This window comes from Pezoporus wallicus, unplaced genomic scaffold, assembly GCF_028554395.1.
Source record: "Pezoporus wallicus isolate ANWC-B61680 ecotype Strahan unplaced genomic scaffold, APGP_CSIRO_Pwel_v1 contig_8783, whole genome shotgun sequence".
Classification (NCBI taxonomy): domain Eukaryota; kingdom Metazoa; phylum Chordata; class Aves; order Psittaciformes; family Psittacidae; genus Pezoporus; species Pezoporus wallicus.
This window is the reverse complement of record NW_026638848.1, coordinates 39,847-63,343: the sequence shown is the minus strand read 5'-3', so window position 1 is coordinate 63,343 and position 23,497 is coordinate 39,847. Positions and strand designations below refer to the sequence as shown.

General features: G+C 57.5%; 1 protein-coding gene across 8 annotated transcripts in view; it reads right to left on the bottom strand.

The window, feature by feature from the left end:
- Window positions 1-365: 365 nt before the first annotated feature.
- Window positions 366-23,497, bottom strand: part of STIM1 (stromal interaction molecule 1) — a 62,821-nt gene continuing 39,689 nt past the window's right edge. For 2 of the 8 annotated variants that reach the window (XM_057412684.1, XM_057412686.1), the window contains exons 6-12: window positions 22,328-22,505; window positions 17,419-17,596; window positions 14,036-14,203; window positions 12,809-12,909; window positions 12,159-12,394; window positions 7,519-7,921; window positions 366-926 (exon numbers count right to left, since the gene is read on the bottom strand). In XM_057412684.1, coding sequence (XP_057268667.1) covers window positions 377-926; window positions 7,519-7,921; window positions 12,159-12,394; window positions 12,809-12,909; window positions 14,036-14,203; window positions 17,419-17,596; window positions 22,328-22,505 — 1,814 coding nt within the window. In that variant the 3' untranslated portion in view covers window positions 366-376. Of the gene's footprint in view, window positions 927-4,606; window positions 4,626-7,518; window positions 7,922-10,730; window positions 10,812-12,158; window positions 12,395-12,808; window positions 12,910-14,035; window positions 14,204-17,418; window positions 17,597-22,327; window positions 22,506-23,497 lie in introns of all 8 variants that reach the window. The other 6 variants (XM_057412688.1, XM_057412689.1, XM_057412690.1 and 3 more) reach the window with 5 other exon arrangements.

Here is a 23,497-nt window from a genome sequence, read left to right as displayed (position 1 = left end):
GTCCGGAGCGGGGAGCGGGGCCGCTCCGCCCGAGCCGCCCCCCCGGCCCGGGCGGGGATGGGAGCAGCGCAAGGACCAAAGAACCCAATGGAAAGGACAAAACCCGGGCTGGGACCGGGACCGGGACCGAGCCCGGCCGCGGGGGCGCGGGGGCTGAAGCCATGCACAGCAAAGCCAAGGGGCCGCAGCAGCCGGCGGGGGGGGCGGTGTGGGGGGGGTCCTGGGGGGGGGGGCGGCTCCGTCCTCGCTCCTCTTCTCCAAGATGAGGAAATAAATAAAGTGCGGCGGCGGCTCCGCGGGGACGGGGGGGGACCGGGACCGCTCCCGCCCCAGCGCCGCCGCTGCGCGGGCCCCTCGTGCCCCCCCTGCCCTCCTCCTACTTCTTGGGCTTCTTGAAGATCTTCAGCGGGAACTTCTTCCTGCTCGGGCCCAGCTCGGCCTCGTCGCCCGTGGCGCTGCTGTCCTCGTCCCCCGCGCTCTTCTTGGCAGCCAGCTGCGGGATGCGGGTGCTCTTGGCGCTGCCGCCGCGGCAGTCAGAGGTGGGGGACGGCGTGTCGGGCTCGGTGGAGCTGGGGCTGTGCGAGCGGGAGCCCTCCGGGTGGCTGAGCCTGCCGGGCGCCGGGTGGCTCCCCTCGGCCGGCCCGCACGGCTTCTCCAGGCCGTGGTTCGCCATCAGCATCTTCTTCAGCACCAGCGGGCTCTCGGGCAGCCGCTCCGGCAGCGCCGCCGGGCCGCAGGCATCCCCCTGCCGGCTGCCGCCGTTGGGGGTGGGCGCGGCGCTGGCCGGGGGGCCGGGGACAGCCTCCTCGATGGAGCGGGTCAGCAGGTTGGGCCGGGCAGCCAGCAGCTTGGGCGCCGAGCTGGGGATGCGCTGGTGCTCGCTCAGGTGCGGGATGGAGGACTCGGAGTCGCAGCGAGTCAAGTCTCTGCGGCAGAAGAAGGTGAAGGGAAAGGACGTCAGAGCCACGGAGCCGGGGACACGGCCCCGACCCCTGCACACGCGGATGCAGCAGCCACGGGCAGTGCAGGGACACCCCTCGGGGCAGCCCCGGCCCATGGGCAGTGCACGGACACCCCTCGGGGCAGCCCCGGCCCATGGGCAGTGCAGGGACACCCCTCGGGGCAGCCCCGGCCCACGGGCAGTGCACGGACACCCCTCGGGGCAGCCCCATCCCATGGGCAGTGCACGGACACCCCTCGGGGCAGCCCCGGCCCATGGGCAGTGCACGGACACCCCTCGGGGCAGCCCCGGCCCATGGGCAGTGCACGGACACCCCTCGGGGCAGCCCCATCCCATGGGCAGTGCACGGACACCCCTCGGGGCAGCCCCATCCCACGGGCAGTGCACGGACACCCCTCGGGGCAGCCCTATCCCACGGGCAGTGCACGGACACCCCTCGGGGCAGCCCCATCCCACGGGCAGTGCACGGACACCCCTCGGGGCAGCCCCGGCCCATGGGCAGTGCAGGGAACCCTCCTGAAGGCAGCCCCATCCTGTGCCGGTGGCTTGCCGTGAGCCATGGGAGCAGGATGAGGGCAGCCCACTGCTCCCACTGCCTCATCCATGGTTCTGCTGCTGTCCCAGTGCCAGGAGACTGCGTTGGGCACCCCTGGGGATGGAGGGACTCATCCAGCCCAGGACATGGGGCAAAGGGACTCCGAGCGCAGGAGGCTGCTCGCTGCCTGCATCAACCTTCGCTCATCCCATGGGGAAGCTGGAAGGAAGCACTTGGACAGGGAGGCAGAACCAGAGGGATGGAGGCAGATCCATGAGGCAGCAGCAAGCGCCCAACCCTGAGCTCATGGGTCCAAAGGCAGCGGCTGTGGCTGCAGCCACTGGGGAGCCTCACCCAGGGCTGGTTGGGTGCTGCTGGGCTGTGCTGAGCCGGCAGCTTCCTCCCATTCCCTGCGACCACTCTGGATCCTGGTGGAGCGGGGCCCTGCAGCACCAAGCATCGCAGAACCCTGACCCCGATGCTCTTCCAGCTGCAGGAGTGGGGGCACCTTCCTCTGGGGGCTCCTCTGCACTCCCCAGCTCACACCCATGTGTGTGTGCTGCTGCCCTGCCCCGGAGCCACTGCCTCCCTTATTCCTGGGTGAGCCAGGCACAAACCTCTAATCCCGGCGGCAGGAATTAGAGGTCCATTGCTCCCCATGCCATGCCTGAGCCGTTGCCTGCAGACCCTCTGCTGCACAGTGGTTTGTGCCCCCCAAGCCTGGTGCCACTTGGGGTTGCAAATGGTGCTTAAGAGCATTGCCCAGCCTGGGGAGCTCCCAGGCCCTTTTGGAAGCGGAGAGTGGGAGGTAGGAGAAGGGAGAAATGGGGATTCCCACATTGCTGCTGGACCCAACATCCCCATGGTCCCTGCTGAAACGTGGAGCTGGAGCAAGAGCTCTGGCTGCCACCTACCCTAACGCTGGCCTCAAGGCTTGGGTGCCACAAGGCCACCAGCCCTGGCACTGGTAACGGGGGACCTGTCCTCTGCTTCACCCACAGCCTGTGCTGGCCAGAGGCAAGGAGTATGGAAGGGGAAAGGGGAATGGAGAGAAGAGAAACGAGGGGAAGCAGAAGGGTGTGAGAAGGGAAGGGAGGCGCTCACCGGTTCCTCGGGCCTGGCTGTTCCCAGCACATAGCCCCCCATGTGGCCAAGCCCTGGGATGTTTCACTGTGTCCTGCCTCAGCACCAAACCCACCCAGCACAGCGTGAGGAGCCCCTGGATCCTCTCCTACTGCATCACCACCACCAGTAACATCAGGGTTTGGAGGCAGCGCAAGAGGCAAGATGAGAGAAGCAGCTCTCGCTGCAGAGGAGGCTCCCAGGCAGGGCAGGGAGGATGCTCAGGAGGTGACAGCAGCACAACGGCACCCAATGCAACTGCACAGCACGAGGTGTGGTGAGGGGCAGGAAAGATCCTCCTCTGATCATCACCCCGGGGATGGGAACAAGGGTGGGTTTTAACCAAACCAACTGAATAAACCTGGGTCCTTGCTGAACTGCTCCGTGGGGATACATGGAGAAAAGGGGTACTGAAAACCCTGGCGGGTGGGCAGGACCCAGCGCAGGATCCGCTGAGAGAGCCCAGGAGAGGAGATGGGCTTGGAGCAAGCTGCTCTAGTGCAAGGTGGCCCTTGGAACACTCCAGGAACTGGAGGAGCTTTAAGGCCCCTTCATGCCAAACCTGGCTGGGATTCTGTGCCAGGGAGGTGCGAATCCATGGGGACACGACTCCCTGGTGCACACTGGCTTTGCTGGAGAGCAACGAGAAGGGGATACTCCTGAGCCCAGCGCTGGGACAAGAGGGGAGAAAAGAACATCACCGGGACAATGCCAGTCATTCTGGGAGAGGCTCAGGGAAAAAGGGCTGGTTTTTGCCCTGGACCGGATGACCTCTGTTTGAAGGTCTCCTCCAACCCAAACATTCCAGGATTCCATCCCGCTGACTTTCACAAGGCTGGTGCTCCTGAATCGTGTGGCACACGCTCAAGAGGAAACGGTGGCCCAGGACAGAGCCAGCCTCGATGGGATCACGGGAAGGTGCCTTCAGAGGAAGCACTTGTGTGGTGCAGCAGGAGCCACTGAACTCTCATCCTCCTGGAAAGCTCAGGCCAACTGAACATGGAAATACTCAGGAGCCTCACGTCGGCACGTCCCTCAATCCCAGCCACGCTGCCGCAGCGCTCATGGCTTTCTGTGTGAATGGCTGGGGACCCTGACAGTCTGAGACCAAAGCCAACGCGTTCACTACGTGAAGGCAGGATGCTCGTGCTGCTGCTGTTCTACCTGCTTCCTACTGTGCTGCTCCAGAACCTGAACCCACCGTGGCGAGAGGCTGAGGAAAAGGGAATGGGCTGACTTGGCAAAGGAAAGAAGCAGAGAGCAAAGCATGGAGCAAGGGAAGACTGGCAGTGGTGGAGGAGGAAGAGAGGATAGGGCAGGAGGACGAGGGAGCGACAGAGCATCAGTACACGTTCTGCCTCAACTCTGCAGCCCAGCGAGTGGCTTCCCCTGGTGGCTCCTCTCTACACCGCAGCGCAGGGGCTGCAGGAAAGCCCAGGGTGACTGACACGAAAGCTGGGCTTGGTCCACCAGCCTCACACAGACCTTGCTGCACGTACCATCGCCTGCCTTCACCAGCAACGCCTGCAGCTGCACAGCTATAGCCTATCTGTACATATATATACATATAAATACATATATAGGCACTAGGACAGCAAAGGCTTCCCCTATGGCAGAATCAGATTTGCCATATGGTTGGTATTCCACTGGGCTCACCCTGCCACAGTCCGAGGCTTTAGAAAGGGCTTTGACATTGCAAATCCAAGGGTGTCTTCCAACCCAAACCATTCCATTATTCTATGCTTACTGACACTCTCCTTTTGCTTTGGCTGCCAGCTCCCATCCCTGCTGCAAGAGGGCCACCGGCATGGGGATTTGGTCCTACACTCCCATCTCCATCGGGTTTATCCCCATGAAGCAGGCTCTGGCAGCAGAAACCTCTGTGCACGCAGCAGCCTCCAACCCCTCTCCCCCTCCCAGGGACACCCAGTCCCCAGCATGAACAGCAACAGCCACACACCAGCCCTGGAAACGGGAACAGCTCTGACCTTATTTGCACCGGATCCTCTGAAGCCAATTGCAAAAGAGAAGCAAAGAGTGAGGAGTTCAGGAAAGCAACTGGTGGCCACGCGCTGGCCTTGCCTGGACAGCAGCTCCCTACCAGGGGAGCCCCACACAGCTCGCACGGGCAGGAGCGACCCCGAGCTGAGAGCTGGGGGGGATCAGCTTGGCTGAGGTGATTTCTCTCCTGGGGTCCCACCAACACCGGCATCTGCTGGCTACGAGAGGGGCTAAAGCGATGCAGGCGCCCCGGGCAGCGCTCCCCTCCTAGCGGGAGCCAGGGACGGGGGGGTTCCGTTCTCATCCTTGCCAACGACTCCCTGGAAGCCTCTCTCAGCCTCAGCTTCCCCATCTGTTCTGCTGGCCTCTTTGGGAGGCCTTGGAGCTCGAGGGATGCATGGAAGGGCCTCCAAGACCGGTTACATGGAAGAGAAAGAGCGAGCCATGGGCTCGTGCGGCGGCATGCCCCCGCGGTGCTGCTTCTGAGGAAGCATCTGAGCGGGATCTGCTGGCGATGCAGTTGGACAGGAAACCAAAAGCAACAAAGTAAGAAGGCATTTGGGCCCCCAGTTCTTCATTTCTGCTCCCTGAAATGAACGGGGAATGGATGAGGATGGATTTGGAGTCGTCTGTCACTGTGGAGCTGAAGCACATCACTTCTACAGGGGAAAGTTCTCACTCTGCAAAACCCCGCTGCTAAAGCAACAATCCTGCACCACCAGATGGTCTTTGCTATGGTAAGAGAGAGAAACCAGTCCTGCCTTCCACTGAGCCTACAGTGCCCGTGGGGAACGAGGAGATGACCTGTTAATTGTCTCCTAATGACCTCCCAGCACCATTTGCCTTGTCAAAGGGGATCCCAAAGTCATCCCACATTTCCCTCTGCCACTCTCAGGGGACTGAGACTTTACCCTGGTCAGCGATAGTGTCACAGGCTCAGCTGCAAAGAGAAATGATGCTTATGCAGCTATTCCTGAAGCAGTCCCCAGCCCCACGCTGCTGGGATGAGCCTCCTTCCCACCGAGGCAGGGAGGTCGATGACAAACAGGGAATGTGGGATGTTACCAGAAGCATTCCCAGCTTTATCAGTCAAACCTGGCAGCTGTGCTCAAGTAGGCAGTGATTCATTTCAGTTCTAATTGCACTCCTCCTCTTAAGCCCGAACCAAGCATCCCTGAATTATCCCAGACCTTGCTCTTTAACTGCTCCTTGTGGGGAAGTGCAGGAATTCCCCTGTCTCAGTATTCCAGAATCCCAATGCCTGGGGCTGGGGGATGCTCCGCTCCAAACCCACACATTACCAAGGGGGGAGACATCCACAACAGAGACACCAGGAGACACCTACTCCCACGGGCAGGGGTCCCTATGGATAAAAGGAATAATGGTACAGCGTGCTGGGATGAATGAAGAAGTGGTGATCGGGAATGCTGTCCTGCCTGGATAAATAAACACGAAAGGACGTTGCCCCTCTCAGCTTCCTCACTGAGGGACTTCCAGCCCTTTCCCAGAGCCTGCTCCCTAACTCTGAGGATAAGGAGAGCACTCTGAGTTTCACCAAAGACAAAGCACAGAACAGAGATGGAACAACTGAGCCACGGTCACAGGCAGCTCCCGGGAGGACGGTGGTGGGACGCTGGCACAGGGTGCCCAGAGAAGCTGTGGCTGCCCCATCCCTGGCAGTGCTCAAGGCCAGGTTGGACACAGGGGCTTGGAGCAAGCTGCTCTATGGAAGGGGTCCCTGCCCGTGGCAGGGGTTGGAGCTGGAGAAGCTTCAAGTTCCCTTCATCCCAACCCATCCCATGATTCTATGACTCCCTGAAGGCCCATCACAGCCCTTCCACCGTCTGCTGCAGCACTGACACCACACTGAGCACCCGCAACACCCTGAGCCCTGTGGCTCCAACCACACAAACCCCACACCCCACGGCTTCAAACGAAGCTCCTGCCTGGGCTCAGGCTCACACAGCGCTCTGGGGCTGGACGCATCCATGCCCCACATGCGGGGAGCACCTCCAATACTGCTGCCTGTGGACCTCATTCAGAAGAACGCCCTCAGAGCTGCCCAGGGAAGGTGATCCTCTGCTTGGGGTGCAGAACATCTGAGCTTGGGGTGCCTGCTGGAGGCCAGCTCACTGCACCCCAGTTAGACCAGACAGGAGTCCCCCGTCCATGGCCCACCCAATCATTCACCTCTCCAGTGGCAGCAGGTGAATCAGGAGAGATCAGGGATTTAGGGATGTGAACGGTTCCTACTGCACACAGGTCTCCAAAGGGCCATCGCTTGGCTGTTAGGACCAAGTTAAACCTGTGATCCAGCAATAAGAAGCTCAACTCCCCCCTCCTTAGCTCCTCAGCCAAAACACAACCCCGACTCATCCCCTACCAACAGTCACCCCAAACCACAAAACTCCTGGGTGTTTTCTGCCCCCTCCTGAACACAGCACAGACTCCAACCCCTCCCTCGGCACCACCTCCTGGGAGCCACCCCTCCTGTTTCCTTTGCAATTCGCTTGTGAAGACCCCAGGGGAGTCAAGGCTTCAAATAAGGTCAGTGTTTCCTTGGTCAGTTGTTACCTTGGTTCTCACAGGAGCATCCCCCCGACTGATTGAGCGGTACCAAGTGCCCAGGAGCTCTCTTGGCTTAGCTACAGTTAAACAGGCACTCCTCATGGGCTGTGCACCCACTGAGCTCCCAGCTAGGAGGGGATGGACCATGGAGCACTCCTTAGAGGCTCCACTGGCACGGGAGAGCGGTTGGAGAAACAAACACGGGGGTAAATCATGACATGAAGGCCCAAAAGGAAAGGGCAGAAGGAATGAGGGGGAGAGAGCACCCGAGCAAGCACCAGCTCTGAGACACAGCAGGCAAGAGGGAGCTAGAAAAGAAAGAGCAGTATACCCAGAGCTCTCAGTGCGACAGCGAACTCCAGAGGTGACATCAGGAGGGGGCAGATCAGGGATGGAGTCCGTCTGGAGGAAGTAAGAGGAGGTGGTGTGATGGTAATAGAGAGGGTGGACATGGCAAGCAGGAGCAGATGCAGTGGAGGTGGATGAGGAGGAGCAAGAGGTGGAGGAGGCGGTGGCGGCGGCAGGTGATGGGCTGGCGCCGGGCAGCTCGGAACTCAAGGACTGTCCAGAGGAGAGGCTGTGCACTCGGCGGAGGGAGACTCTGCCCGCCCGGTACTGGGCCGGCTGCCCCGGCTCATTCTGGCCTTGCACATAACTCTCTACCAACCTCTGCGATCCATGGGCGTGCTGGGGGTCCACCAGGCGCTGGCGAACTGTGCTGGGCAAGGCAGGAGCTGCAGGAGACAAAGGGGACAAGGCTGAAGGAGCTGCAAAGAGACCGTGCATCGCATCGGCGGCCACCCCACCTTGCGCTACAAGCTACAGTGCTTTGATGGCAGAAGAAGCATTAAGGTGGTGCTACTGCTTCACATGCTGGATTAATGCCCAGCGCACGGAAAACTCTGACATTCCCGACGTAGGTGCTTGCTGAACACCTTATCTGATCATCTTGCTCCGAGCAGAAAGCGGCTGCATGATTCATCCTGCCCAAGTTGACATCAGAGCTACCACCCAGGCTCCCTTCAGAGCACACGTGAAGTTGGTACTTTCAGGGCATGATTCATTCCACCCAAACACAGACATTGAAACCCTTTGGATGCTTCATGCCTTGGTAGTGCCCGGAGAAGCTGTGGCTGCCCCATCCCTGGCAGTGCTCAAGGCCAGGTTGGGCACAGGGGCTTGGATCAAGCTGCTCCAGTGGAAGGGGTTCCTCCCCGTGGCAGGGATTGGGACTGGAGGAGCTTTAAGGTCCCTTCAACCTAAACCCTTCTGTGATGCTCTGACCACAATGATCTTTCAGGCCACCCAGTCCTACCTGCCCAGTAACGCAGGTCAGGGACCTGAGCCTGTTCCCTACCCTACCTCTGCACAGCACCTACACACGGAGCTGGTCTGCCTGCAGGGAGGCAGAGGGAGGCTCCTTCCCTGCATGGCCATTTCTGCTGCTCATCTCCATCAGCAGAGCATCGCAGATGGAAAACCAAGGATCCAAGGGGCTACATCTCCACCCTGCACACAACCAGAGGGGTCCTATTTAACCCATTAGCTGTGATTTCCATACAAGACATTCCTTCCTCGGCAGGAGATAAGGTGTTCAGGATTTCTTATATACATAACGAATGGATGTACAAATGGGTTAAAAAGGTGAAGAGAGGAAAGCTGAGAATGGAGTGGAAAGAGAGCTCCTTTGGGAATCAAAGAACCAGCAAATCACTGCTATAAACCCCGACAGCTGGAACACACATCTGCAGCTCAGCTGACCTCAGCTGTCACAGTGAGGGATTCCAGCTGGGCTGTATTTCAGGTGGAAGAAGGGATGAGCAGGAATAACTGGGGCAGCTTTGGTGCTGGCACATCCCTGGGGTGAATCACAGTTCCCCTCACAAGGTCCCACCACCCAGGTTTGCTGCTCCCCACTTTACTGCACTGTCCACGGGGAAGCCTCCCCTGGAGCTCCTGACACCACCCACGTTACAGTTCGAGAGGTTTTTTTCTCTTAAGAGCTGCAGAGCTGAATTAAGTAAAATCAAGTTACACGGAGTCAAGGTAGGAACAAAACCTCCTGCTCTGCTGGGGGCTGCAGGAAACTGCTCCTGCGGATGGGCAGGGACCTGGGGCTGTTGGGAGTGAGTCCAGAGGAGGGCACAGAGCTGCTGTGAGGGCTGGAGCAGCTCTGCCCTGGAGCCAGGCTGAGAGAGCTGGGCTGGGGCAGCCTGGAGAAGAGAAGGCTCCTGAAGGGGAGACCTGAGAGCAGCTCCAGTGCCTGAAGGGGCTGCAGGAAAGCTGGAGAGGGGCTTGGGACAAGGGATGTAGGGACAGGCCAAGGGGAATGGCTTTAACCTGCCCGAGGGGAGACTGAGCTGAGCTCTTAGGCAGAAGCTCTTCCCTGGGAGGGTGCTGAGGCGCTGGCACAGGGTGCCCAGAGAAGCTGTGGCTGCCCCATCCCTGGCAGTGTTCAAGGCCAGGTTGGACACAGGGGCTTGGAGCAAGCTGCTCTATGAAAGGGGTCCCTGCCTGGGGCAGGGGTTGGGGCTGGATGGGCTTTAAGGTCCCTTCCAACCCATTCTATGGAAACCAGAGGCTGTTCCAGCTCCTGCTGTTCCTGCGCAGCAGCAACGAGCACTGACAGGGATCCAGCTTTGCAGGATAACTGGGGGGTTCTGTTCCAGGTTTCTCCTTCTCTTGGGCCATGCTTTTCCCTGTAGAGGGTTTGTTTTCTCCCTGCTGTTCATTCCTCATCTACCAACTCAACACCTCACCCCTTCGTGCTCTCCTTTTTCACCACATACCCTATGATAAGCTCAGGACCAAAGCCACAGCAGCCCTTCACGTCCCTCAAGCATCACCTCCCTCCAGGCACTGGAGGTTTTATCCACATTAGCCGAACACCCTGCTCATCATCGTGAGGAAGAGCATGACCTGCCCTGCTGCTGCATGTGCTCATCCTCCTCCATCCACAGTAGCCAGCATTTGGCATCACTCTATGAAGGGGAGGCTTCCAGCCAAAACCAGGAGGCTCAGGGTCTCAGAGCTGAGCATGTCATCCCCATGGCCCAGCATGGGGCACAGGGGGACAAATTAGCACACAGCTGGCATTCCTCAGTTAATTTAAGGATCCCAAGGGAAGAAAGGCACTGTGATCCACAGCAGCCCCACGGGATGGACCAGGATCAGCCTTGGCTGGCAGTGGAGTGGCCGGAGAAGGAGGTGGGATGGGAAAGGGGACAGTACCACCTCCTCCCAGCCCAGCCTGAATCCTTCATCTCCACCTCAGGACTAAAACCAAGGGAAACCAAGGCTCCAGACTTCCTACTGGATTGTTTTGAACAGCAAACCCAAGAGCACGTGAGAACTACAGCGAACTGTGATTCTTCTTCATCCCACCAGACTCTTCCCCGGGGTTAGTCGAGATGCTGAGGGCTCAGTGAAGAGAGGTACAGCCATTAGTTCAGCCGTGCCAGAAAGTTGGAAAACTGGTGTATGTATTTTAGTCCAGAAAAAGGGCAGAACCAAACCAAATGAAGATATAACCAAAAACCAAACCAGGGTATTTCCAGAGGGACTGTTCCTCCGAGGACAGAGACGAGCGGTCACTGAACCTGCGCCCGAAAAGCCAGGCTGCATCTGGGATGGGCCAGCAGGAGAGAGAACAGGGATTTACCAGGAGAACCACCACGGGCAGTGAGCAGCACCCTGACAGGGCTGGGCAGGAGAACCCCCCCGCTTCAATCCTGAACCAGTCTGGGTACAGCAAGAGGGAAAAACCCGCCAGGGAAAGGCCACCGCTCCCTCGCTTGGGAATGTGGTGCCCAGCGCTGGCTCCACACAGTTATTCCTGCAGGGATGTGGATGGGCACTGTGGAAGGGAGGGGGGATGCAGGCAGCAGCCAGGCTGCCAGCCCCTGCACTGACAGAACTGCTGCAAAGCTCTCACTTGAGGTGTCCTGAGCACAGCGTGAAGAAGCTGAGGCTTCAGACGTGGGAGGCAGCCTCATGCCTCGTCCAGCTCCCATCCTCTGTGCTTTGGGTGCTCCTTAGGATGTTCCTTCAGACACCCCTCCCTCAGCTGCACCTTGCAAGTGTTTTAGAGAGCTGCCTACCTTGGTTTCTAATGGCAAGTGACAATCACAGGGACTAACAGGATACGGTTATGTGTTTGAGGCTTTAAACATTCCCTATGCACAGCCAACCCCATAAATCCCCAACCTCTCGTGTTTGCTGGGCTCTGGAACACACAGATACCCCTGTTCCTCCTGCCTTAACATCCTGCAGACACCCCAGGTTCTCAGAGCTCTGCCTTCATCCCCCCCTCACCCTGAGCCAACCATGGCATTCACCTCCAGACCTTTAGAGCATCTACCCAAAGCCTAATGGCATGGACAGACATGGCCTGCAGCACAGATGCCAGCCGCAAGGCTCTTCAGTTCCTCCCCCCAATTTCTACCCAGTTACACAGACCTGGTTTTGATGAAGCGTGGAAGAGGCCTTCCATTGCCTAAACAGGCGCCAAGAAACCTGGAGAGGGGCTTGGGACAAGGGATGTAGGGACAGGCCAAGGGAATGGCTTTAACCTGCCCCAGGGGAGACTGAGCTGAGCTCTTAGGCAGAAGCTCTTCCCTGGGAGGGTGCTGAGGCGCTGGCACAGGGTGCCCAGAGAAGCTGTGGCTGCCCCATCCCTGGCAGTGTTCAAGGCCAGGTTGGACACAGGGGCTTGGAGCAAGCTGCTCTATGGAAGGGGTCCCTGCCCGTGGCAGGGGTTGGAGCTGGAGGGGCTTTAAGGTCCCTTCACCCAAACCAGTCCGGGATTATGATACCTGACCCTTAACCACTAACAATTGGGCTGGGTCACTCAAAATCCATCTCGGATACCTCAGTTCCCCCTAGCACACATGAGCTGCTGTTCCAGGCCTGCCCCACGCTGCAGCACCCAGCACCCGCAGAGCCCCAGGCCGAGCGCACAGGACCACGTACATTGTATGGACATGGGCGACACGATCTCTTCGTCCAGGTCATCCACGTCATCAGTCATGATGAAGTGCGAGGGGTTGGGCCGGGGGGTGCCCATCCAGCTGGGGTCGATGTTGAGGGCTGATGCCAGGCTGTGGATCCCCGGGTTGTTGACGATCTGGAAGCCACAGAGCAGCTCAATCTGCTGCCAGCGATGCAGGCGCTCCCGCAGCGCCGCCGTCACCTCGCTCAGCGCTTGTCTGGAAGCAGGGGGCAAACAGGGAAATGTGGGCAATGAAAGAAAAACACACCTCGAAGTGCCCAAGCAGGGAGTCCAGAGGGTCAGCTCTGGATCCCGGTGCTTGAGACATCTCCCATTCCACCTCCAGGATTCTACACACCACGGGGTAAACAGACATCCCAGGGTAAAGGGTTAAGAATCCCAGCACATCCCGAATCCTTCTGACAGTTTGAATTACTCTTGCTAACTGTGACTGCTGGTTTGACACAATTTAAAGGTTATTGGTTAAAAGCAGCAAGTCCAACCCCAGCTCAGCCAACAGGACACAAGTGCAGCAAAATGAGACCAGGAGCACTGGAGGCTACAGCACGCTCACATCTGTGAGAGGAGAGGGGAGAGGGGAGCAGGGATAAGGGATTCAGCAGGCACTCACTTTGCAGTCAGGATTTTATGGTCGACATCATCCAGAGAGGAGCTGTGAGCAACGTGGAACGTTCCAAACAGGGTGTTTCGCTTCTTCTTGATTTTTTCAGCCTGCAACATCAACAGAAGGAGGTCACAGGAAGAAGAGGACCTCAGGTGGCCTCCAGGCCAAGAACGTCCTGGATGGGGGAGCCAGAAATAGGCCCCGCAGCTGTCTGCACACGTGTGAATAGTGTGAATTGTGGTTCACCGAGGGATGTTATCCCTCCTCCCGCAGCCGGTGAGGGATTGCAGCAGCCAGGAAGCAGCTGGGGGCTCCTGCTCCTTCTCCCGACTTCCCAACACTCAGTTCAGTTCCTCCAGCGAAGGGCTCTGATGAAGCTTGTTCTGGCTTTCCCAGGACCAAACTACCAAACACAGTTAATGCCCTGGGGCTGTTGCTTTGGGGAAGCAGTTTTTAGTTTGAGGTTGGTTTTCTTCCCCTTTGTGGAAAAGTCTCCCCTTTAAAGGGGTGTGAAATCAAAGCGGAGTGGGATTTAGCTTCACAGATCTAGTGGCCTTATCCTGAAACTCAGACAGACCAAGGACATGGACAGGAGAACTGGGACAGCAGAGGGAAAAGCACTGAAAAGTTAGTGTGGTTGTGAGAAGAACGAACCAAGGAAGGGGTTTTACACTCTGCCAGCTCCGGCTGCTGTGTGTGTCCACAGACACAAACGTGTTACAACAGCAGCCCTGCACCTCGGAGCTTTCTGGTTGCCACAGCACATTTGAACCAGCTGGGAAAGCAGAAATGATTCATCTCCACAGATCATATCCATGTTCAACATGGTGCTGCCTGGGCACGTAAATGACCGAAAGCAGGGATTATGCTTAATAGGTGCAAACCCTTCTGCTTACTAACGACCCACAGGGCTGTCACACGGGCAGAGATCCCGTTTCTGCACCTTCCCTGGGCTGCAGCACACTGAGGACGTGGTAACGCAGGTCACGGGCATGCCCTGGCCAGGCCGTGGCTCAGCACCATCCTGGCAGTGCTCAAGGCCAGGCTGGACGACACGGTCTAGTGTGGGGCATCCCTGCCCACGGCAGGGGGTTGGAACTGGGTGCCCTTAAGGTCCCTTCCAACCCAAACCACTCTGGGATTCTATGATTAAAACGGCAATGAAGAAGGTGCAGAGCAGCCAACTGTGCCAGCTGCACTCCCAACCCACGCTGTGGACGGGGATGTTCTCACCCCTTCCTTGGCCACCAGCAGCTGCTTCTCGGCGTTCTGCTTCTTGATGTTGTAGTACTGGACCTCCACCTCGTGCGTCAGCTGCAGCCACTTCTGCAGGGCCTCGGGCGCAGCCCAGCTGCAGTGCGACTCCAGCTCCTTCTCGGCGTTCTTGAGCGCCATGCGCACCTGCGGGACAAGCAGCCCTGCACTGCAGCAGCGGAGGGCACCCCAGCCCCGGCAGCATCACCCCCGGCGCCCGCGGCCAGCCCAGCCCCTGTCAGACAACGGCAGAAAGGGGAAGGCTCTGCGGGGCTCATCTCGCTCAGCACAGGAGCAGAAGTTGCTTGGAGAGGTGGTGGGCAAGGGAGAGGGAGCGCGGCAGCGCGGCCATCGACAGGCAACAGCCTCCTGGTACCTGCTGGGGCTGCAGGGAACCTGGAGAGGGGCTTGGGACAAGGGCCTGGAGGGACAGGCCAAGGGGAATGGCTTGAACCTGCCCGAGGGGAGACTGAGCTGAGCTCTTAGGCAGAAGCTCTTCCCTGGGAGGGTGCTGAGGCGCTGGCACAGGGTGCCCAGAGAAGCTGTGGCTGCCCCATCCCTGGCAGTGCTCAAGGCCAGGTTGGACACAGGGGCTTGGAGCAAGCTGCTCTACGGAAGGGGTCCCTGCCCGGGGCAGGGGTTGGGAATGGAGGAGCTTTAAGGTCCCCTCCAACCCCTTCCATGTTTGTGTTACTCTCCTCCATCCCAGCTCAGCCTCCTCCACACACTTCCTGCATCTTGCAGAAAGGAGCCATTACAAAACCAGAAGCTGGTGACCAGCTAGTCTGAGAGACCCAAACCTCACACAGAGCATTCAGTGCTAGCGCCCAGCACTAACACTTCTCTGCCATTGCATAGAAGCAGAGAGACTTCAGCAGCCTGACACAAGCCCTGCAGGTGTTTGGGTAATTTCCAGGGAGCCACAGGTACCGGCTTACGCACAGATCCTGTGAAGTCCCGTTCTGGATGGATCCTGGAGGACATTTGCAAGCTCCATCAAGAAGGAGCAAGGAGGCACCACACAGGAGAGGTCAACTGCTTATATCCCTTAGGTGTGATGTGGTCCTGCTGAGCACAACATGGCCTGAATCACTGGCACAGAATGCCTGACCCCAGGCAGGTCTGCTTCTATCCCTCTGACACCAGCAGCGCCGCTCCTACCTCAGGCAGAAGTGACCACGATCCACACGCATCCGGCATTTAGGAATATGGAGAATGAGGAAATGGGACACGAGGGACGTGGGGCAGAGGAGTGCTCAGACCTTGTCAGGAATGTTTCTGGGCACTGGTGGAGAAGGGCAGTGGTGCAGAACAGCCAAGGAGCAGTGGCCAAAACAACCCCCTTGGTTCTGCAGGGAACCAACGCAGGCAGGAGTTACTTTGTGAGGCCACATTCTCCTGTGAAGATTCCCAAGATCCCACTTTGATCAGAACACTTTCTAGGGCAAGGAATGATCTCTGGGGCTGCCGCCCTGGCTGGGGTCATGGTCTGGGGGAGGATGAGCTAGTGAGGAGAGAGGATCGGTTCGAACAACCCTCTATGGGAGAGTCCCATCCCAAAAACACACTGCAGCTCCAGCTCATCCCCCCGGCTCCAGCAGGAGCTCCCAGCCCCCCCAGTATCGCTTTAGTGCTAAGAACCATCTGCTGCAAAAGGGGGTCTCGGTTTAATATTCGCTGGACCCAACAATGTCTTAAATGGGATGAGGTTTCTGGTCAGTGGGAGTGACTGGTTAATGCTGGTGGTGGTCTACAGCTCGCTGGGACGGTGATCATGTTATAGGCACACAGTGTGGGTCAGCTGGGTAAAACCAATACTCACCCTGGCAATGCATCCCTCCCGCAGGCCTCTAAGAAACAACAGAGCAGTTGAGTCACCCCCGCTCCCCGGGTGTCTCACCAAACGTAAGAGGAGGGGAGGTGGGATGGTGAGGAGCAGACTGGGTACGAGGGCCCGGCGCCACAAGAGGAAGGCTGCACACCCCTCTTTAGCGGCCCAAACCAAAGTGCCTGGATTTCTGTTTGTGTGAGTATGGACGTCCCGCTGTGTGTCCTGAAATGGGGCTCAGGGACTCAGGGGGGAGGCTGGATGAGCAGTTAGGAGGATGCCCCATCCCTGGCAGTGCTCAAGGCCAGGATGGACACAGGGGCTTGGAGCAAGCTGCTCCAGTGGAAGGGGTTGGGGTTGGAGCTGGAGGAGCCTTAAGGTCCCTTTCAACACAAACCAGTCCAGGATTCCGTGATCACCAGAGCAAAGCTGGTCCCAGGCACCTGTGGATCTCTGGGCTGTTGATATTCCAAGCAGGAAGGGAACTTTCTGTGTGCAGACTGAGCACACCTGGGCTACACTGCCCCGTGGTTCCTGGTGACCTGATGGCCCAGAACACTTCTTCCTCCGCTGTCAGTGGAACCCCTCAATTCCTGTTGTGTTTTCTTCCCCATCCTCCATGGTGGCAATGAAAGACTGGACCTGGTCAGGCTGGGGATGTGCTGATGGCCTCAGAATTCCCAAGGCACTTGCTTGGCTCACGCAATTCCAGCTCACACCAGCTCAGGTTGAACTGATCTATAAATTACAGTCAGGCCAGAGCCTGGGGAGCAGGAAGCAGCCACTGGATTTGTGGCTTTGGGCAAAGGGAATTCCCAGATGCTCACTCTCTGCCCTCTGTTACTGCAGGTGCCATGAGCACCATCCTTGATTTCCATTATTCCCCCCCAACCTTTGCTGAAGGTCTGAGGGTTTGAGCCTACAACGAACTATTTCACAAATGCTCTGTGTATCCTTCTGGACCCAGTGTGTTTCATTGTGCCCAGCAGCAGCCTTAGACACAATATTCCAGACCTACATTAGGATGTATAAGCTGGGGACATGTTTGTCCTGCTCATCTAAACATAAAACTAGTGGATTTGAGAACTGCATCCCAACTCTAACTTTGCTGTATTCTCATCTAGTGCTGACTTTCCTTGGAAGCAAATCTGCCTCTCACACCTCTCTGATCCACCAGAAAACACGTTAAGCACAAGCAAAGTCACCACAAATCTCTGCTAAACCCATGAAGAGATACAAAAGAGCGAGCTCAGGGCTGGGAGTGGGAGTTAGAAGTCACCCGAGGGTGCAGCTCCGGGTCAGGTTCAAGGCCCTTGCTGTGGGACAGGACGGGATGCTGCGTGGCCGCAGCCCGTTGCTCCAGACCCCAGCGCACAGCAGCGTGGTTACAGAGTGCAGGGGAGGGGAAGACACCCTCAGATCCCTCCCTCCACGCAGGGCAGTGGCAAAGCGACGAGGCAGAGCAGGGGAAGCAGAGCAGCGCTGGGCTCCTCAGGGGAGGAGGCAGGGCGAGGAGCCGCTCCTGCTGCCTTACCTGCTCCAGCTCCTGCTCCGCGTACTTCTGCCGGCTGAGCTCGTTCTCGGTGCCCTCGCGCAGCTCCCGCAGCCGATGGGCCTCCTGCTTGGCGATGCTGATCTCGTCCTGCAGCTTCTTCTCCAGGTGCACCTTCTCCACCTCCACGGAGCGGTGCTCCTCCTGCGCCTTCTGCAGCCTGCGGGACAGCAGAGCCCCGCGCTGGCTGCGCCGCTGGCACAGGCACAGGAGGCCACCGCGCGAGGGCTGCCCGGCCACCACCTCCCCAGCCCCGCGCCGAGCCACCCTGGGTTAGGATCACAGGGGTCTCTGTGGGGAACGTCAAGGAGAAAGCTCCCCACGGCCAGGGAGAAACCAAATCACCTCCGGAGTGACAGGTTCAGTTATCAAACACACAGCAGGAACTGCCTTCGTTTTCCAAAGTGTTCCCAGGATTCCCATTAAGCCTCAAATTAACTTCAAGTTTCAGTGTTTTTACAAACTGAAGAGCTTTGCTTTAATGAATCAAAAAAGGAAGATCTGCCTCAGCCGGTCTAACCAGCCAGATGGGATGTTCTCCTTGCAAGAGCCTTCAAACAGAGACATGTCTTAATCTTGCCTGGAAGTTATTCTTTTTCCTCATAACACAATGAAATCGGTAGGAATTATATATATGGCAACAAGAAGTACTAACATGGTCCTTGTACCCATTCAGCAAGGTTCAACCATTGAAGCTGGAAAGCTTCGGCCCTCTGCAGGAGACACCACCACAACCACAATGAGATGCTTCAGGGTTTCAGTGATGTCTGGATGGTTTTGGTGTTTTTCATGGAATCATAATCCCAGACTGGTTTGGGTGGAAGGGAGCTTAAAGCTCCTCCAGCTCCAACCCCTGCCGTGGGCAGGGACCCCTTCCATAGAGCAGCTTGCTCCAAGCCCTGTGTCCAACCTGGCCTTGAACACTGCCAGGGATGGGGCAGCCACAGCTTCTCTGGGCACCCTGTGCCAGCGCCTCAGCACCCTCCCAGGGAAGAGCTTCTGCCTAAGAGCTCAGCTCAGTCTCCCCTCGGGCAGGTTAAAGCCATTCCCCTTGGCCTGTCCCTACATCCCTTGTCCCAAGCCCCTCTCCAGCTTTCCTGCAGCCCCTTCAGGCACTGGAGCTGCTCTCAGGTCTCCCCTTCAGGAGCCTTTTCTCCAGGCTGGACCAGCCCAGCTCTCCCAGTGACCATGTAAAACTATCCATAAAATGAAAAGAAAAAGCCCCCAGTGGAATCGTCTCCACCAGAAATAAGTATTTCAAGCTCGTAAAATCATCTCCCCTCAAGATCAACATCCAAACTGGAAAGCACACCAGCAGAGTGATGTGTCCTATGACAGAGGAGAGGGACAGCGGCACTCAGTGAGCTGGACCTGACCAAGATCCCACCTGGAGAGGGGCACCGTGGGCCTTCCGGAGCAGCTCCTGCTCATCCCAGACCAGAAAAGGGAAACACTGCTGCTCCCTGCAGCACACACCAAGGTACCCAGCCTGGTGGTGAAGGGCATCACTTGGGTGTGCTCTTGGGCATGCACAGGCAGCAGGGACCCATCGCTGCCTTTGGGGCCAAGAGTGAAGCCCCTGACAGCCCCAGCAAGGACCCCTCTTCCTCAGGCTCCTCGTGGGCCAGTTAGAAGAGCGTGGCTCTCTCTGCCACCACATTGTCTCTCCTCCTGGAAAAGGCCCAGTTCCAATGGACAGCTCTGCTGAGAAACTCAAGTGTTTTCTCCCCAATTCAAAGAGGCTCTTGCCAGGACATTCCATGTTCTCAGATAAGCCGACGCTCTCTGCCCTGAGCAGCAGCCCTAAAGCTCTTCCATACTAGGCCTGTGCGAATCCCAAACCACCAAAATATCTCTCATTAAAGGAGAAATTCCCCTGTCCTGTGACGCAGAAGAGGGAAGGAATTTTGTCCTTCAGCTAATTCCCAAAGGCACTCTAACGCTGTGATCTCCATTATAACCTCCTGCTCTCCTGACACAGAGCCCCTGTTCACATGTTGGCCATGGACAGAACCACGGACTGTGTGTGCAGCCACCTTCAGGCCCAGATGATTGAGCCACGGGGGCACCACGTGCCCTGAGCTCTACAAGACAACACAGAGCTACACTTGTAAGCATGAAATCATCATGGAATCCCAGCCTGGTTTGGGTTGAAGGGACCTTAAAGCCCCTCCAAGCTCCAAGCTCTGCCATAGGCAGGGACTGTTCCACTGGAGCAGCTTGCTCCAAGCCCCTGTGTCCAACCTGGCCTCGAACACTGCCAGGGATGGGGCAGCCACAGCTTCTCTGGGCACCCTGTGCCAGCGCCTCAGCACCCTCCCAGGGAAGAGCTTCTGCCTAAGAGCTCAGCTCAGTCTCCCCTCGGGCAGGTTAAAGCCATTCCCCTTGGCCTGTCCCTACATCCCTTGTCCCAAGCCCCTCTCCAGCTTTCCTGCAGCCCCTTCAGGCACTGGAGCTGCTCTCAGGTCTCCCCTTCAGGAGCCTTCTCTTCTCCAGGCTGACCCAGCCCAGCTCTCTCGGCCTGGCTCCAGAGCAAGAAATCAAAGGGCAATGAGGGCAAGAAGCCGATGTCATCCATATCTTCACACCATCTTCCATGCTCAGTAGGATGCTAGGACATGAGCTTTTTGATCTTGATGGGTCATTTGACTGGAAAGTGTCACTGGTGAAGGACGTTCTCAGAAGGTATTCTGAACAAAAAAATGACTTTTTATATCCATCCTCCCTTCCCAGCTCTTCCAGAGGCATTGGACTTGTTCATCAGCACCAGCACTAGCAGCTGGCAGGTAACTGGAGAGGCACCACACACCTTCTGCAGGTCTGCTCAGCACGCAGCTCCAGTGAGGCAGGACAGGAGGTCCCTTCAAGCTCTGGAAAAGAAGTTTCTGAGCAGAACTTCAGAACAACTGATGCTGTTTGGAGGTTCTGCCGCTCCTACAGCGGCTGCGGACCACAGCTGAACCTCGCTGGGGGTCCGGGATGAAGAAGCGAAGGTGTATTCCCCCTTTGGAGGAGAATGAGCTCAGTCCTGCACCAAGATGCCCCACAATGCCCAGGGATGCAGCTCCCACCTCCTGAGCTCCAGCTCGGTGCCCTCTGCAGAGGACAAGCTCTCCCTGCAGAAACAACACAAGCTGCTCTGGCTTAAGGCTCAGCTATGTCCAGTGTTGGTGGTTTTGGGTTTCTTCCTCTCTGGCTTTAGAGCATTAGTTGATTCCCAGGAACATCCACTTGTTTACATGGCTCTGCCCTCGGCAGCAGGGCCCAAGGTCGTTCCCCACACCCTGCATCCACAGCAGAGGGTGCCTGGAGCTCTGCTGGGACCTGCTCCTCAGTGACACCAGGCAGACCTCCTGCCCTGCCTGCAGCCCTGCGGCTCCAGGTGGACAATGGGGAGGAATTCCCACCTCCTGCTGCCTGGGGAAATAAACCTCCTTCTCTCTGAGCCCCTTCCAACCTGTGCTCTGGAATTCCTGAGAGCTCTGTGGAACCAGCTGTGGGGCAGAGCTGGCACCACGGCAGGTGCAGGGGAAATGCCTGTATTCTACCCCTGTGCCAAAGGGAACGCAGGTCACGTATCCGCATTCCTGCGGGGAACGTGCCCGGTCTGGCACCCTCACCTTGGTGCTCTCTCAAGTGTCTGCCCCCCCAGACACCAACTGATGGGGTCACACGCGAAGGAAAAGCCCTTCCAGCAAAACTCAGGAGCAGAGAGACCCTGAAGGCTGCTCATGGCACACAGGCAAGAAGAGGCTGCAGCCCTGGGGCAGCCGCTCTGAGGCCTCCCTGGAGCCCTCCTTTCTCCCCAGCTCTCTCAGCCTGTCTTCAGGGCAAGAAACAAAGGGGCAGTGGGGCAAGAACCCAGGGTCCAGCATGGGGCTTCCTACTGAATCCTCCAAAATGATGTATTTTGTCCATCCTTCCCAGGCAGCACTCCTGAAGGCAGGTATCACCGTGCAGACAGGATTCAAGAGGGGATGAGCAATTCCTCTGTTGCTTCTATGGATTCAGCATGCCTTTTCCCCATCAAAAGCCAGCATGAAACAACCTGACCAGCCTGGATGCCAAAGTCTGCATGATCAGGATTCCTGTGACACCTTTAAGAGGCTCTTCTTCCCCTCCAGGTATGGATTTAAACTGTAATTTCAGGGAGTGGGGATCCCAATATACTGTCACTATGAGTCAGACAGGGAGTAGAAACCACACCACTTTCACTGTGTGAAATTCCACTGCTCCCATATACTTAACTGTGAATGAATAGGAAGTGCCTACTTGAAATAGAGGAGGCCCTCAAAGCAAAGTGACCACTGTGAGTACAACAGGAGCTCCCATCCCCTCTGCTCAGATGGATGTTTTGCTCCATAAACCCTTTGATTCCTTGCCCTGGAGCCAGGCTGAGAGAGCAGGGCTGGTCCAGCCTGGAGAAGAGAAGGCTCCTTAAGGAGAGACCTTAGAGCAGCTCCAGTGCCTGAAGGGGCTGCAGGAAAGCTGGAGAGGGGCCTGGGACAAGGGCCTGTAGGGCCAGGCCAAGGGGAATGGCTTGAACCTGCCCGAGGGGAGACTGAGCTGAGCTCTTAGGCAGAAGCTCTTCCCTGGGAGGGTGCTGAGGCACTGGCACAGGGTGCCCAGAGAAGCTGTGGCTGCCCCACCCCTGGCAGGGTTCAAGGCCAGGTTGGACACAGGGGCTTGGAGCAAGCTGCTCTATGGAAGGGGTCCCTGCCCGGGGCAGGAGCCTTCCACTGCCCATGGCTCATCCTTCCACTGGATGAGCTTTAGGCTCCCTTCCAACCCAATCCATTCTATTATCTGTGAAACCTAAGGGAGTAAGAACCTTGCAGGTACAAGCGACAGCCTGGTGAATGCTCGGGCTGGGTGGACACGCAAAACGTACCTTTCCTGAAGGTCATGGAGAGACTGCTCTGCTCTGTGGAGTCCCTCCAGGTCCTTCATCATCTTCTTCATGTGCTCCTTCGAATAGCGATTCTGGATGTAGGCAAACCAGCAGCCACCCACTCCGATGACGATGGACACCACCAGCATGAAGTCCTTCAGGTGGTTGTGCCGAGTCACTGGAAGAGACCAGAGGCAGCACTGAATTCAAGAGATGACAATGAACACCAGAGCGGGACACGGGACCTAAGACGGTGTTAGAGGGAGCTGTGGGGAAGGTTCCATAGAGGGAAGGACGATACTGAAAACATCGATTCCGTTTGACTGCAGAAGCAAAGAGAAGACAACTGGTTCAGTTCCACATCCAACAGACATACCCTGCCTGGCAACACGTGACACAGGCACCCCCAGGACAACCGTGCTCCTCCGGCACCGTGCAAGTAACTCCAAGCACAAGGATGGAGGAGCTGGGACTGTGACTGCGGAGATGGGGCAGACCCAGTGCAAAAGGGCCAAGCTGCAGAACCTCCCACCAGGATTCCAGCTCCATGGGAACCCCCTTTCCATCCGTCAGCAAACAGCAGGGACAGACGTGAGAGAGGGGAAGGCACCGAGTGTGCGTTCAGTGCTGAAGAAACCAGAGCCAGGATTCCCCAGCTAAGGAAGAGCAGTATTTAGTGTCCACCCAAATCTCACGGTGAAGCCAATACAGGACATGGATGTTTGCTTTAACTCATCCCCGTACCACTGTGAATCTCAGTCAGGACAGAAGATGCAGAAGCTAAAGGTTATCACTGCTGCTATGCAAAGCGTAGGGAAGCCAAGATGAAAAGGTGTTGAAGGAGGATGCTGAGGTGTTTGAATTGGGAAGAAAAGATGCTGGATTTGATGGAATTCAGCATTTGGGGGCAGAGGCTGGAAATACGATTTTACATTCTCGTGCATCCCCAATAAAGGATTTACTTGGGGTTTCCTTGAGCCACAGGGACAGGGGAAGACACCAGCTGCAAAAGCAGTGGAGCAGAAGATGGCACTAAGCTGGACTCAGACCCTCAGCCAGAGGAGCAGATGTGTCCCAGCAGTAAGGCATTAAACCTGAGACCACGGAAAAGCCTGGTACTAGATCTCCAGCTCAGAGTTATTTTTCAGCCAAGAGCAGCTGAGATATGCC